This window comes from Serinus canaria, chromosome 23, assembly GCF_022539315.1.
Source record: "Serinus canaria isolate serCan28SL12 chromosome 23, serCan2020, whole genome shotgun sequence".
In the NCBI taxonomy this organism is placed as follows: Eukaryota; Metazoa; Chordata; class Aves; order Passeriformes; family Fringillidae; genus Serinus; species Serinus canaria.
This window is the reverse complement of record NC_066336.1, coordinates 6,402,497-6,415,354: the sequence shown is the minus strand read 5'-3', so window position 1 is coordinate 6,415,354 and position 12,858 is coordinate 6,402,497. Positions and strand designations below refer to the sequence as shown.

The window sequence follows — 12,858 nt, the reverse complement described above, 5'->3', positions numbered from 1 at the left end:
GGGCTGGGCTGGGACAAGCATCCAGAGCAGGATCCTCATCCTACAGCCACCCCATGTGAGTGCTGGAGCAGGGACAAGCAAGGATAGCAAGGTTGTTGTCACCTACATATCCCAATGGCCTGCACCCCGTATTGCTGCCTGTCCAACCAGGCCTGAGGGGCTCCCGCTCCTGCCCTAGGCTGGCACACCATCAACTGGCTCTGCTGCCACTGCTGGAGTACCATCTCTGCTGCACTTCAAAGACTGCAGCGTGTCATTTGTCATTGCACAATCATGGAATGTTGGAAGGGGCCTTAAAGATCGGTTTTTACGTCCCCTGATGTAGGGGGGACACCTTCCACTAGACCAGGTTGCTCCAAGCCTGTCCATCCTGACCTTGGACATTTCCAGGGATGGGATATTCTCAGTACCAAAATACTCCAGTATGTGGAGTACTGCAGAATAAGAACTATTCCTGTATACTGGAATTCCACGTATAGTGGAACGTTCCAATGCATGGAGTATAAAGATTATTCCCCCAGGGATCTTGCTGCTGGATCAACTTTGGGAAAAACGGAGCTTGTGGCACACGGTACCCCTGCCCCTGAGGATTCCCTGCCTCAGCTATCTCGATGGCAAAGCCCCATCCCAGGCCCTGTGCCTCAGCACCCCGGGCTCCCCATGGCTGCGAGCTGTGCGTCCTGGAGCGCCCCGATGTGCACCTCCCCCGCTCCTGCAGCCGTGGTTCTCGGCTATATTTAGCCCTCCCCTGTGCTATTTTGCTTTCCTGGCAGGAGTTTGTAACTGGCCGGGACAGCCCCACCTCCTTTCTGCTTCTCTCCCTTCCCTTCTCTTCCCTTCCCGTCCCTTTCCCCCTTTTCCCCTCCTCTCTGCTCCCGCCCACCCCGCTGCCCAGGACCCCCATGTCAGTAGTACCCAGCTGTGCTTGCAGCCAGCGTCCTGCTCTGCTGGAGCCCCCACCATGGGGCCTGCTGAGGAGCTGGTCCGGATTGCCAAGAAATTGGATAAGATGGTGGCCAGGAAAAGCACGGTAAGGTGGCCGAGCTCGTTGGGGCGTGTGCGCGTATTTAAACACGTACGTATTTACAGGTGTACATATTTACACACTTGCTTGTTTACGTGCATGTTTGAATGTTCTGTGGCTTGGGAAAGGGGGGGGGGGGTTGCTTTTCACACCCCTCACGTTGTCCCTGGAGGCACGGAGTGAGTTTAAGGGGTGCTGCCTTTGTCACCCAAGCCCAGCCTCAGGACATCATAGTCAGCACCCAGGGGATTTAATTTTGCCTCTAATTTGGGGCTCTCCTGGACCCCATTGCTCCCAGACACTGGGATTTGGGGGTAAGGGGGCGTTTTTCCCATGGGTGGCAGCTCCTGACACTGCTTGGCAGTGCCGGATTGTGGGTGACAGGTGTTTGGCCCCCAGCCTGTGCACCAACACCCGATCAGTGCCAGGGCCAGAGGCTCGTGTACAGGCAAGGAGAAGCTCTGGTCTGGGGGATGTAAGACCCTCAATGCACCCTTGGGCACAGCCCTGCCTGTTGTACAAGTGTGCAAAGGGAGGGGAAGGGGTCAGACACTGTTTCCGGGGTGTTTTTGGTGGTTGTGTTCTGGAGAAGCCAGGATCCAGCCCTGCCACCTCTTGTGCCAAGTGAGGATTCTGGTGAGCCAGTTACATGGGCCAAGCCCAGCTCTCCGAGTTAATATTTGACTGTTTCCACTGGCCTTTGCCCTGACAAGGTGCAGGCTCCTGCCTGGGGGGGCAGCACTGCCGTCTCCATGGATCTGGTGGCTTTTTGGGATACCAATGCTCAGTATCAAACTAGATCCCATGGCTCTGCTTGCTGCCAGGAATTACCCAGGGGTCAAGGGACAGGGGTGTTCCACACCTCTCTTGCTGCACTTTGGGATGGGACAGAGCCAGGGTCCACCTACAGCACAGGAATGTCCCTGCACCCATCAAACCGGGGAGATCAGATCCAGCCCCTCATGGTGGGACTCCATGGAACAGTGTCCCCAGGGGGGAATACCTGGGAACTGGTGTCTGCTGCTGGGGCTCTAAAAATACCAAGGGTAAGGAGGAGGAGAAAGAGAGGGAGCAAGAGGAAGGCTCTGTGCTGGACTGTCTTTATCCCAGCTGCCACTGCAGGGTATCAGGATGAAATCCTGGGGCTTGTGTCCCATGGACCTTCATAGCCCAGACAATGGGAAATCCCCCAGCTGTCCCTAACTCCCACCAGCCCAGATTTTTCTTGCACATGGGGGTTTTCCCAAGTTTTAAGAAAAGCTCATGCTATCCAGCTGGAGATGTGACCTGGTGCTGGGATGGTCCAGCAGGATTTGGGTGTGGGACTTTTCTATAAGTGTGAGAGGGTCAGGCAATGCCAGGGAGCAGCCCAGGGCTGCTTTGGGTTCTCCTGTCATGCCCTTCCTGGTGCTGCCTGGTGCCTCCTCAAGGGCTCCTGTGGCTTCTCCCTGCTGTAGGAAGGGGCACTGGATCTGCTCAAGTCTCTTACCAGCTACACCATGACCATCCAGCTGCTCCAGGTGAGGGGGTTTCGGTGGGGGAACACCCCATGGGGTAGCTTGTCCTGTGCCCTGTGCTAGCCAGCACATCCCTAAGGATGTGTTCCTGGTGTTTGTCCCCAGACCACACGGATTGGAGTGGCTGTGAACTCAGTGCGGAAACACTGCTCAGATGAAGAGGTGGTGGCCTCAGCCAAAATCCTCATCAAAAACTGGAAGCGGCTTCTGGGTGAGTGATGCTGAAGGGAGACGAGAACCCCCCCAAAGCCTCAATCCTCCCTGAGCCATCCCCGCACCTCAAGCCCCAGTGCTTTCTGGGGGGATGGAGTGGAATCAGTCCAGAGCTGGGACGTGCAGGCTCCTATAACCTGTAACCCAGGTTTCCCAGGGCTTGTTTTCCCTCTGGGATAGAGTGGCATAACTCAATGTGTGCCCCACCAAGGGCTGAGCATCTCCACAATCATTCCCCACCCCAGGATGCAACTCTGCAGGTGCCCTGTGCTGGTTTGGGCTGTGACTGTGACACCCAAATCCTTCCCCCAGAGTCCACCACCACAAAAAAAGAGAAGGATGCAGATAAGAAGAAGGAGAAGGACACAGATGGAGACAAGGAGAAGAAGAAAGGGCTGGATGTTTCCAGCTGCACCAGTGAAGGGGTGAAGCACAGCAAGAATACAGCTGAGAAGCACAGGGAGAAGCACAAGGAGAGGTGAGGCCTCCTGCCTGCTGTTGGGGGACACTAGGGCCAATATGAGACCACCCTCTGCTTGGTCTTTAAGAGTTTATCCATCTCTGCCTACCCATGGATGCTAGCAGCACCTCTGGAGACCAAACTGCCTCACCAGGGCAGATTTTGGAGGAGGGAGAAGTGGCCATTTTCTATTTTCCCTTCTCTAAAACTAGGTTATTTTGGACAGTGCTCATCTGACCCCTGCTCTCTGTATCCCTAGGAAGCCCAGCAAGTGTGACTCTCACGCCACCAACACCCAGGGCCACTCTGCCGATTCCAGCCCGGAGAGGTACCTGCTGAAGGATGCCCTGACCCTCATGCCAGGCACTGCCAGCCCAGAGGAGGCTTTGCTAGCAGCCTGGGGTGGGGCTCAGGGATGGGGGATGCAGATGGACAGGATCCAGCTCACAGGTTGCCAGAGTATGCTGGGTTTGCTGAGAGCTTCTCTCCCTTCCTTTGGGCCTCCGTGGTGAAGAGAGTCCAGTGATGGCAGGAGCCCCACTGCATCCTCCAAGAAATCACCTCAGGATGGCAAGAAAGAGAGGTGGGTGCTGGGCTGGGTGAGGATGGGAGAGGCGAGACCTTGGCCCCTCACTGGGTTGTGCTTCGGGTGTGGACCCACCACTTGTCCCAGTGACTGCCCTCTGACATGGGGCTTGTCCTGCCAGGAGAGCCTCTGCTGACTCCAAGTCCTCAACCGTCTCCTCCTCTTCCTCCACACAGAAGAGACTGTCAGGGGAGAGGTAAGGAGGGGGTGTCCCTGGGCAGCCTGGGGATGCTTCTAAGGTCCCCCCTGAGGATACCATGACCATGGAGGGGGTGAGAAGTGGCTGGGAGCCCTGATCCTGCCCCAGCACTGGGATATTTTCTGGGAGGAGCAAATGGAGATTCCTGTTGGCTTCCGAGTGAGCGCTCTCATTGATGTGCTGATGCGTGTGGTCCTGCCACCAGTCCCTGCCCCCTGTCCTGCCTGCCCTGTCTCTGGTATCATCCCCACTGTCCTGTTTCATGCCACTCCCAGGAGAGCCTCTGTGGGCACCAGCCTTTCTCCAGCTCCCACCAGCTCCCAGAGAAACTCCAGTGACAGCAAGGAGGAAAGGTAGGACAGAGGAGGAAAGGTAGGAGAAACCCACTCCACTTCCAAGGGACCCCGTCAGGTCCCTGCGGCTGTGCCAGGACCCTACCACCTGCCCGTGCCCCCTCCATGTGCCCCTGCAGAGCCAACAGCAGCAAGGTCAAGCCTGAGGTGCCGCGCACCCCCAGCAGCCCCTCCTTCTCTGCCAGCCCCTGCTTCCTGGCCCCCTGCTACCTCACAGGGGACTCGGTGCGGGACAAGTGCATTGAGATGCTGACGGCTGCACTGCGCATGGACGGTGAGCAGTTCTGAGGTGTCTGGACCCCAGGCTGGGCTATTTCTCCTATGGGACAGTCCTGATAGGAGCATTCAGCCCCGAAGAAAAGAAAAGGAGGTTGGTAGGGTCTCTGATAAGGGAGTTGGATGTGAGGATGCATCTTTAAGGTTCAAAATGGGTAAAACTAGGTATTTTAGAGATGGAGGGTCTGGGGCAAGTACAGGGGGAGAGGTGAGATTTTTTGAGGGAAGTACAGTGAGATCTGTGGCTGGTTTCACACTTGGAAGTCACCCCTTAACCTCTCTACCCTTTAGACGACTATAAGGAGTTCAGTGTCAACTGCGAGAAGATGGCATCGGAGATTGAAGACCATATCCTTTCGGGGGCTACGGATCCCCAGGTTTAATCTGCTGGGGGGGGTGTACATGGGCTCCAGAGTGCTGCTGGGAACAGGACAAAGGGTGACAGGGACAAGGAAGAGGGTGACAGACTCTGCCGTGCTCGTTGCCTGCAGAGGGAGCCCAGACCTCAGTGAGAGGATGCTGAGGCTAAGGCTGAAGCTGATGCTGAGCATAGCGTCTCCTGAACACTGCCTTCGTGCAGGGGAGTGTGTGTGCTCCCCCCATCCCCTCTGGTCAGGGACCTGCCTTCATCTCTGGGGAAATAAATTCAAACCCAGCCAAATCTTTTTCCATGAGCCCGTGCCCGTGTCTCCTGCCAGAACCAGTCTCTCACAATGTCCAGGCTGTGCCATGCTGGAAGAGATGGAGCCACTTCTGCCCACCCCCAACTCAAGGCTTGGGGTTCTTCTGGCAGCCCCCTGAGTCCAGGACCAACTCCAGGGTGGTTCACCTCCTGGGTTCCCTTTTTGGTGCCTCCCAGACTCTGTGCCTAAAGCTGCTACATCAACCTGTCCATACCATGTTCTTTGGGAAGAGGGAGCAGACAGAGTACCATGAACTTTTGTCCCAGCACAGGGCTTGGTGATAGTCCCTGAGCCCCATAGCTCTGCCTGGATGTCAGACATTCCAAGGCAATGCAAAGTCATTTTCCTCCCCACATCTCAAGCTGTGCTTCATCCTCTTAAAGCCAAGGATGGAGACACTTCCCACAGGGAGGAGAGCCCCAGTGACATCAGCCACCTCAACGTGACCATTGGCCCTGGTGACAGCAGCACCCAGGCTGGCATCCCCGTGTTGATTCCTTGACAGACCCCACATATCTTCCAGGAGCTGAAGAGCACAGACATGAAGTATCGCAACCGGGTGCGGAGCAGGATCAGCAACCTGAAGGACCCCAAGAACCCTGGTCTGCGGAGGAATGTGCTGTGTGGGGCCATCGAGCCCAGCCTCATCGCCCGCATGACTGCTGAGGTGGGCACTGGGGTGCATGGGGCTGGTGCCCCTGGATCTCTTCCATGCTGCCTCTGTGGTGCCCAAGTGCTGGGTCTTGGTTTGGTGCTGTCCACAGTGGGGTTGTCCCAGCACTTCCTTGTCCCACCCCAGCACTTAATGAGACACGGGGAGCATTAGGAGAAAGCAGGCAGCACTGCTAGGACCCTTAAAGACCTGCAGACCCCCCAGCCTATCACAGATCTGGCTGTGGGATGTCACACTGGCAGGAATCAGGCTGGAGTGTCCCCATTTGTCCTCAACCAGAGTCCACAAATCAGGCTCCTCAGAAGCCCAGTTTCTCCTGTGAGGAGACAGATCCCTGCAGACAGCAGTTTTAGTTTGAAGATGGGGTGATTTTTTTCATCAGGATGGGTCTAAGCCCTCCCAGCAAGCACAGACAGCAGGATTAATCTTGTTTTGGGAGAGGATGGGGAAGGTGTTGGACTGTGGTACTTGGATGTGAGCAGAGTCATGGCCACACTGACCCATCTGGGCCAATGCTGCCGGCAGGAGATGGCCAGTGATGAGCTGAAGAAGCTGCGGAATGCCATGACCCAGGAGGCCATCCGGGAGCACCAGATGGCCAAGACAGGTGGCACCGTCACCGACCTCTTCCAGTGTGGCAAATGCAAGAAGAAGAACTGCACGTACAACCAGGTCAGGCCTGGTCTGCAGGGGAGCTTGGCTTGGGGGATGCTATAAGGGTCTGCACTGAGGCCGTGCTGCTCCACCTCAGGTACAGACGCGCAGTGCCGATGAGCCCATGACAACATTCGTGCTGTGCAATGAGTGTGGGAACCGCTGGAAGGTCTGTAACCATCTGGGGAGATGCTCTGGGCAACCCACCCCTTTCCTAGCCTTCACGGGTAGCAGAGCCCCCTGAAGTGGTGCTTTGGGTGCTGGGTGAGGGCTTACCACCTGCCCTGGACTCTGCTTCTCCTGCAGTTCTGCTGACGCTGCTGGTGATTGGGCTGGAGGGAACGTGGTGCAAGACAAGCTGCTGTGACACCACATTGGGCAGCTGGGTAGGGGAGGAGGAGTCAGGGTGGCACCAGTCCCTAAACTCCAACTCCTTTTACCTTTGCACTGGGCTCCCTCAAACATCCTGGGGACCTGGCCTTTGGCAATGTCAAGTTCAGTCGAGAAGGTCCCTGTGAATTCAATGGTTCTTCCCTGCAAATACCTGCCCTTTGATTGGGGTGTGCTGGGATCCCACTGGGAACAGACTCATTCTTGGTTTGGGGGCAGGACAGACATTGCTCCATGGTCATGCAGCTTTGCCTGGGAGCTGAGAGTGGCAGAGGGCTAGGTAATAACCCAAACACCTTCTTCCTCACCTAAGTGCACACAGAGGGAGGGGAGAGACATGGAGGGGACAGGGTGGGTGCAGCATGTCCAGATGCTATTGGGATGCCACTGTGCCCCTCTGCTCTATGACAAATGGACCATCCAGCCTGGCTTGAAGGCACCATGTCCCAGGAAAGAAGGAAAGATGGCAGAGCGAGGAAGAACCCTTCCAGCCAGAGTAATAAAGGTGTGAACTGTCTCTGCAGCACAGACTGTTTCCTAAGATGGGTTTGGGATGTCTGTCTCAAGTTTATAGCTCCCCAGCTTGAGCCTCAGGGTTGTGGAGGGTACTGCTCCTATGCCTGCATGAGCCAGCATGTGAGAGCAGAGAAGGACAGTGAAGCTGTTAATTAACCCATCATTAATTTTTTAATCTTGGGCTGGTGTGAATTTTTTCACAGGCCGTGCCATTTGTACCCAGACTTGGGTGCTAAACCCTCTGTGTTTGAGGGTCCCCACCACCCTTGAGGCCCCTGAAAGAGCTCTCTGGGCTGTGGTGCTCCTTAACACTCTGAAGTGATTAATGAGCCTCCAAGGCAATTATTTACCCTTGTGACAGTGTGTGTGGCTGCAATTAAGGAATATAGTGGATTGTAGGGAATGAATAAAACATCAGTGTGACCTTGAGGTGTGAGGGGAGCACAGGAAGGGCAGGACTGGGGCTCCCAGCCATCCCCAGGGCGCTGCAGGGCATGTTTGCCTAGGACAAGGTTGAAATAGGGGGATTTGGACTTATATTTTTTTGCTGTCCAGTCTAGTAAAGGTGTTTTAGTGATACCAGAGGGAGCCAGATTCCAAGCATGTTGTGATGGATCTCCTGGCATCCCTTTGTGTCCTTCACAAGAGCCCTCAGGCCCTCTGCTGCAGCTCCAGCCCTATATGGGGCTGGTCGTGACCATGCAATGATGGAGAGGCCCTTACAGTTCCTGCCAGGGGTTGATTTACCCACGCCGAGGCTCCAGGTTTGGATGCTCCAGCATAAGCTGGTGTTTCTTCCCGCCTCTCCCTTCCTATCTCTGCATGAATCACAGAATCATTTCAGTTGGAAAAGACCTCCAAGATAATTGAGCGCAACTGCTCTCCCAGAACTGCCAAGCCCACCACTAACTACATGTCCCCAGTGCCACATCAACATATCTTTTAAATCCCTCCAGGTTACTCCAAGGAGATGCTGAATCTTCTATCTGATGGAGTTTTTATATTCAACCTCCAACCTGCACCACTTTAAACATCCCCACAGAGTGTCCAACTCCAGCCAGGCTTCCCCGGGAGGGGACAGCCACTGCTGGTGCGGCCAGACCACATCCCTTCCCCAAAGACTACCCTCAGCCACCTCAGGGACACCCTCTTCCACAGACTCTGGCACATGGCCAGTTTTACTTTGCAATCCTGGCTTACCCAGGGGCCACCACACCATACTCCAGCCCCCCAGCTCCCCCGCAGCACGGGGCTTTGCCGCTGCCCTTCTCCCCCGCATTTTTCCAGCCTTGAGAAAACAATCAGAACTTTGCTGTTCATGTGGTTTCCTTGGCAACCCCATTTCCCCATCCTCTCACTTAATGCATCTATATCTCCCCCGGCCCCGGTCACCGACCCCCAAAGCACAGTGGGAGGTCCCTGTGCACAGGGATGAAGCAGGAGATGATGTGTCCTGTCCACCACCAGGACAGCTGATCCTGGAGGGACCCTCTGGAAAATTTCCACTCTGTCTCACCACAGCCAGGGCTTCCCAAGCACCTGGGCTTATTGGAACTGAACTGAATTAAAGCAGTTTTGGAGCCAGTCTTTACCTCTCTGTGTGGGTCCTAGTGCTCCTGCTGTGCACAGGGTACCCAGAGAAGCTGTGGCTGCCTTATCCCTGGAAGTGTCCAAGGCCAGCCTGATAGGGCTTGGAACAACCCACTCTAGTGGAAGGTGTCCCTGCCCATGGCAGGGGTGGAATGAGAAGAGCTTTAAGGTCCCCTCCAATCCAAACCATTCCATGATTCCATGACTGGCATTCTCTGCGACAAACTGAGCAGATTCCCCTGCCCATTCCCATGCTCACTTCCAATCAATAGGTAATGATCCCTTAGGCACAGGCACTCACTGCCTCCCCAGACCTCAAGCTTTTTGTTTTAATAAACCCCTAGGCACTGGTTTTCCTAAACACAAGGTGCTGCCTCTGCTAGAAGGGCAGGAGAATGCAGGGCTTTGGGTCTGAATTCCGTAGGGGTGGTTGTTAAAGGATGCAGTGGTATGGTGGTCCCCAAACACCTGGAGGAACCAAGCAGGGGTAACTGGCAGGACACTCCCAGCATTGAATGACACACAAATAGCACTGAAATTGGAGGGAAAAAAATGCTGAGCCTCCTTCTGGTTCCAGCCCCAGGTTGGGATGCAAATTGAATTTCCTTTCTCTTTCATTGTTTTGTCTTGATGTGAGTGACTCAATTGCTTTGGAGCAGCTCTGAAAAAATTAGTGATTGTCCAGGACAGCCACATGATCCAGCTTGGATCTTCAGCCAAGCCAAAATACTTGGAGCAAAGCCATGGATTTGAGCTGACTGGGTATTTGCTTTGGGGTGTTTTTCTGGGGAAAAAAAAAAGAAAAAAGAAAGAGGAGGAAAATCAGTTTTCATCTGCAGTGTTTGCAGTCCATTGGAAGGAAATGATTCGCCGAGGTGCATGGCTGCAATTCTGCACACCAGGCTTTCTAATGATTAAAAGCATCAAAAGAGCCCAAACTGAACCCAGACCTTTATTTCTAAAGTGAAATGTGTTGCATGGAAAATTACAGGATATACATTTCCTAAAGAAAAACCCTGTGCCCTTTTTTTTCCAGGCCAGAGAGGTTTGCTGAGTCTGCAGAGCACTTTGATCTAAGCCTGCCTAAAATCACAGTGCTTGGCACAGACCTTTTTTTTCCCCTCCATTAGCTGAATACTCAGAGTAACTGAGCAAAGATCCCCCATTAAATGCAAAAATCCCTCCATAAAATACATTTTTTCCTCACTTTCAGCTGGAATCATGCATACTCTTCCCTCTTACAGCCAGGATGGAGGAGATGACAGCGAAAAAACCCCGATAAATGCTATAAACCCCCCCAGTTCCCTCAAAGCGCACAAATTCCCATCCCTGTGCTTCCCACATTAGTACGTCGACCTAAATATTGCAGAGAAAAAAAAAGACATTGGCTTTTTTGCCTGACACTTTTTTTCCTCCCTGCCAGGAGCTCTTGGGCATTTGGTAATTAGGAGCTGTGGATTAATCTTGAGTGATATAATGAAGTGCCAGGTGGCTGGAGGACAGAGCTGGTGAACAAGGGGGGAGGGGAAGGGGGGGGACAGTTGCTCTACAGATTGACATGGTTTAGGACAGGCTTAGTGCAGGTAGAGCACCCAAGGTGATGGGAAAGAGGAGAAGGAGCCTGGGGGGCTCAATGGGATATTCAGGCTCATCCCTACTCTGTGATCCTCTGCACCAAAATGCGTGGACCGGGCAGGGCTTGTGTTGCAGAGGAAAAATCATTGCACATTTTCTAACCCAGGTTTGCTTGTAATGTCCCCAGAGTATCTTTCCACCAGCTTTATACCATTCCAGAGTCTCCCAGCCCCATGTCAATTATTTATTGAGTAAAAATGCCCCAGGAGGGCAGGTTGGACGGGTCCCAAGCTCTGCCCCCAGCCATATCTGTGTTCCCTTTCATTGTTGTAGAACCATGGAGTTCTTGGAGTGTGAAGGGACCTTAAAGCCCATCTAGCCCCACCCCCTGCCACTAAACCAGGTTACTCCAAGCCCTGTCCAGCCTGGCCTTGGACACTTCCAGGGATGGGGCACCCACAGCTGCTCTGGGCACCCTGTGCCAGGGCCTCTCCACCCTCACAGGGAAGAATTCCTTCCCAATATCCCATATAACCCTGCCCTCTGGCAGTGGGAAACCATTCCCCTTGTCCTGCCACTCCAGACCCTTGTAAATAGTCACTGTCCGTCTTTCTTTACAGCTCCTTTAGGTGCTGGAAGGCCACAATTAGGTGACCTCAAAGCCTCTTTTCCAGGCTGAACAATCCCAGCTGTCTCAGCTCTCTGCCTTTTCTCCAAGGTCTCTGGAAGCCTGAAAGTTGAGAGCAGCTGGCACTGAGGGCCACGTTCTTCCAACAAACCGCCTTGTCTTTCCAAAATGAGAATATAAATAGTGTGTCCTGTAACGAAGCCATTACCCAGGAGCTGCGCCACCAGCGCCGGCCACGCGCAGCAAACCCATCACCCACAGCAGCAAATTTATTCCCAACTCTGGCAGGGTCAGCAACCATCAGGGAAACAAATGCTAACTAATAGCACCGTGCAAAGCAGCCGGTCTAGGCATGGCATGTAATTAGTGAGCCAACTGCACTCGTCACAGTGCTGGGGCTGTGGGGAAAGAGCAGCCACGGAGGAGGGACTGCTGCATCTTCCGGCTATAACTGAGGATGAGGGCACTAATAGCTCTGGAACACGTCTGTCATGCTGCCACCAGCAAGGCTGTGACACTCCGTGTGTGTGCTCCCATCCCTCTGATCCCTACACCACCCTCCCTGGTCCAGCCCCCATCCCTGCTGTCTCCTCGACGTGCTCCCTCTGCCCAGACGTTTTGCAGGTAAATGTGACAATTCCTCGGGGCAGGTAAGATGCTTGGAATATAAAAACTCCTGATGGTGGGAGATGTAGAGCCCAGGGAGGAATCGTGCTAATGCCCTTACATCTCTGCTGTGGTGAGTCATTCAGGCCCTCAGAGGATCCTGGCTGTGCTTGGATACGGGGAAGGTAGAAGCACAAGGCAAAATGAAAAATTGCTTTGCTCAGAAGATATCTTGGTTACAGCAAGGACTAAAAACTGTCCCCTTGGCATCCACCCTCAGCTCTGGTCCCACAGCCATGGGGAGGAGGGGGTGTTGTGCTGTTGGGTGGGCACAAGAAGGGCCCCATTTGTGGGAGAAATGGGAACACTTAGCCTAGAACATTCAAGTTGTTAATGGAGTGCAGTTATTAGTGGAAGGGAGGAGGATGGATCTTTCCATCAGGCTGATGGGAAAAATCCATTCTGGGATTGGGAATTAGGTTGGAACATTACCTTGAAGGTGGTTATGGGCACTCTATAACTCTCCCTTCATCCCTGGAAACATTGCTGCTCTGATGCTCCCAGTCACTCTGCCACATGCATATGGATGTGTGTGTGTGTGGCTCCTTGATGGGCACAGGGGGATAGCTCCTGGGAGCTGTGGCCATCCCTGACCAAGTTTTGCTCCCTACTGTGCCATGGGAGGGCAAGCCAAGAAGGGGAAGTTAAAAACCCAAATTTAAAAAAGTCCTTTAAATCAACAACATTTTATCTAAGCCAACACCTCCCTGAGCCACGGCTGCTCTTGATGTGGCTCTGCCTCCACCAAACCAGGCAGCAGGAAGGGATTTACACATCAACCTGCTGAAGCCAAAACCTTGGGAGAGAAGAAAAATCTGTTTCCAGCTGTTTTCTTCTCTATGTAAATAAGTATCT

The 12,858-nt window shown here is 53.9% G+C and overlaps 1 protein-coding gene across 3 annotated transcripts; it reads left to right on the top strand.

Annotated features, from left to right (window-relative positions):
* Positions 1-4: 4 nt before the first annotated feature.
* TCEA3 (transcription elongation factor A3) lies at positions 5-7,545 on the top strand. Of its 3 annotated transcripts, XM_050983210.1 has the most exons (14): positions 5-1,030; positions 2,482-2,544; positions 2,647-2,752; positions 3,067-3,232; positions 3,474-3,542; positions 3,729-3,797; positions 3,922-3,996; positions 4,275-4,352; positions 4,472-4,626; positions 4,920-4,981; positions 5,829-5,978; positions 6,510-6,656; positions 6,736-6,807; positions 6,945-7,545. In XM_050983210.1, the coding sequence occupies exons 1-14, from the start codon at positions 962-964 to the stop codon at positions 6,951-6,953; spliced, it is 1,290 nt and encodes a 429-aa protein (XP_050839167.1). In that variant the 5' UTR covers positions 5-961; the 3' UTR covers positions 6,954-7,545. The 3 variants fall into 3 exon arrangements, with proteins under 3 accessions (XP_050839167.1, XP_050839165.1, XP_050839166.1); XM_050983208.1 differs by lacking the exon at positions 6,945-7,545 and having other exon boundaries at positions 6,736-6,927; XM_050983209.1 differs by lacking the exons at positions 2,482-2,544; positions 6,945-7,545 and having other exon boundaries at positions 6,736-6,927.
* The last annotated feature ends 5,313 nt before the right edge of the window (positions 7,546-12,858 follow it).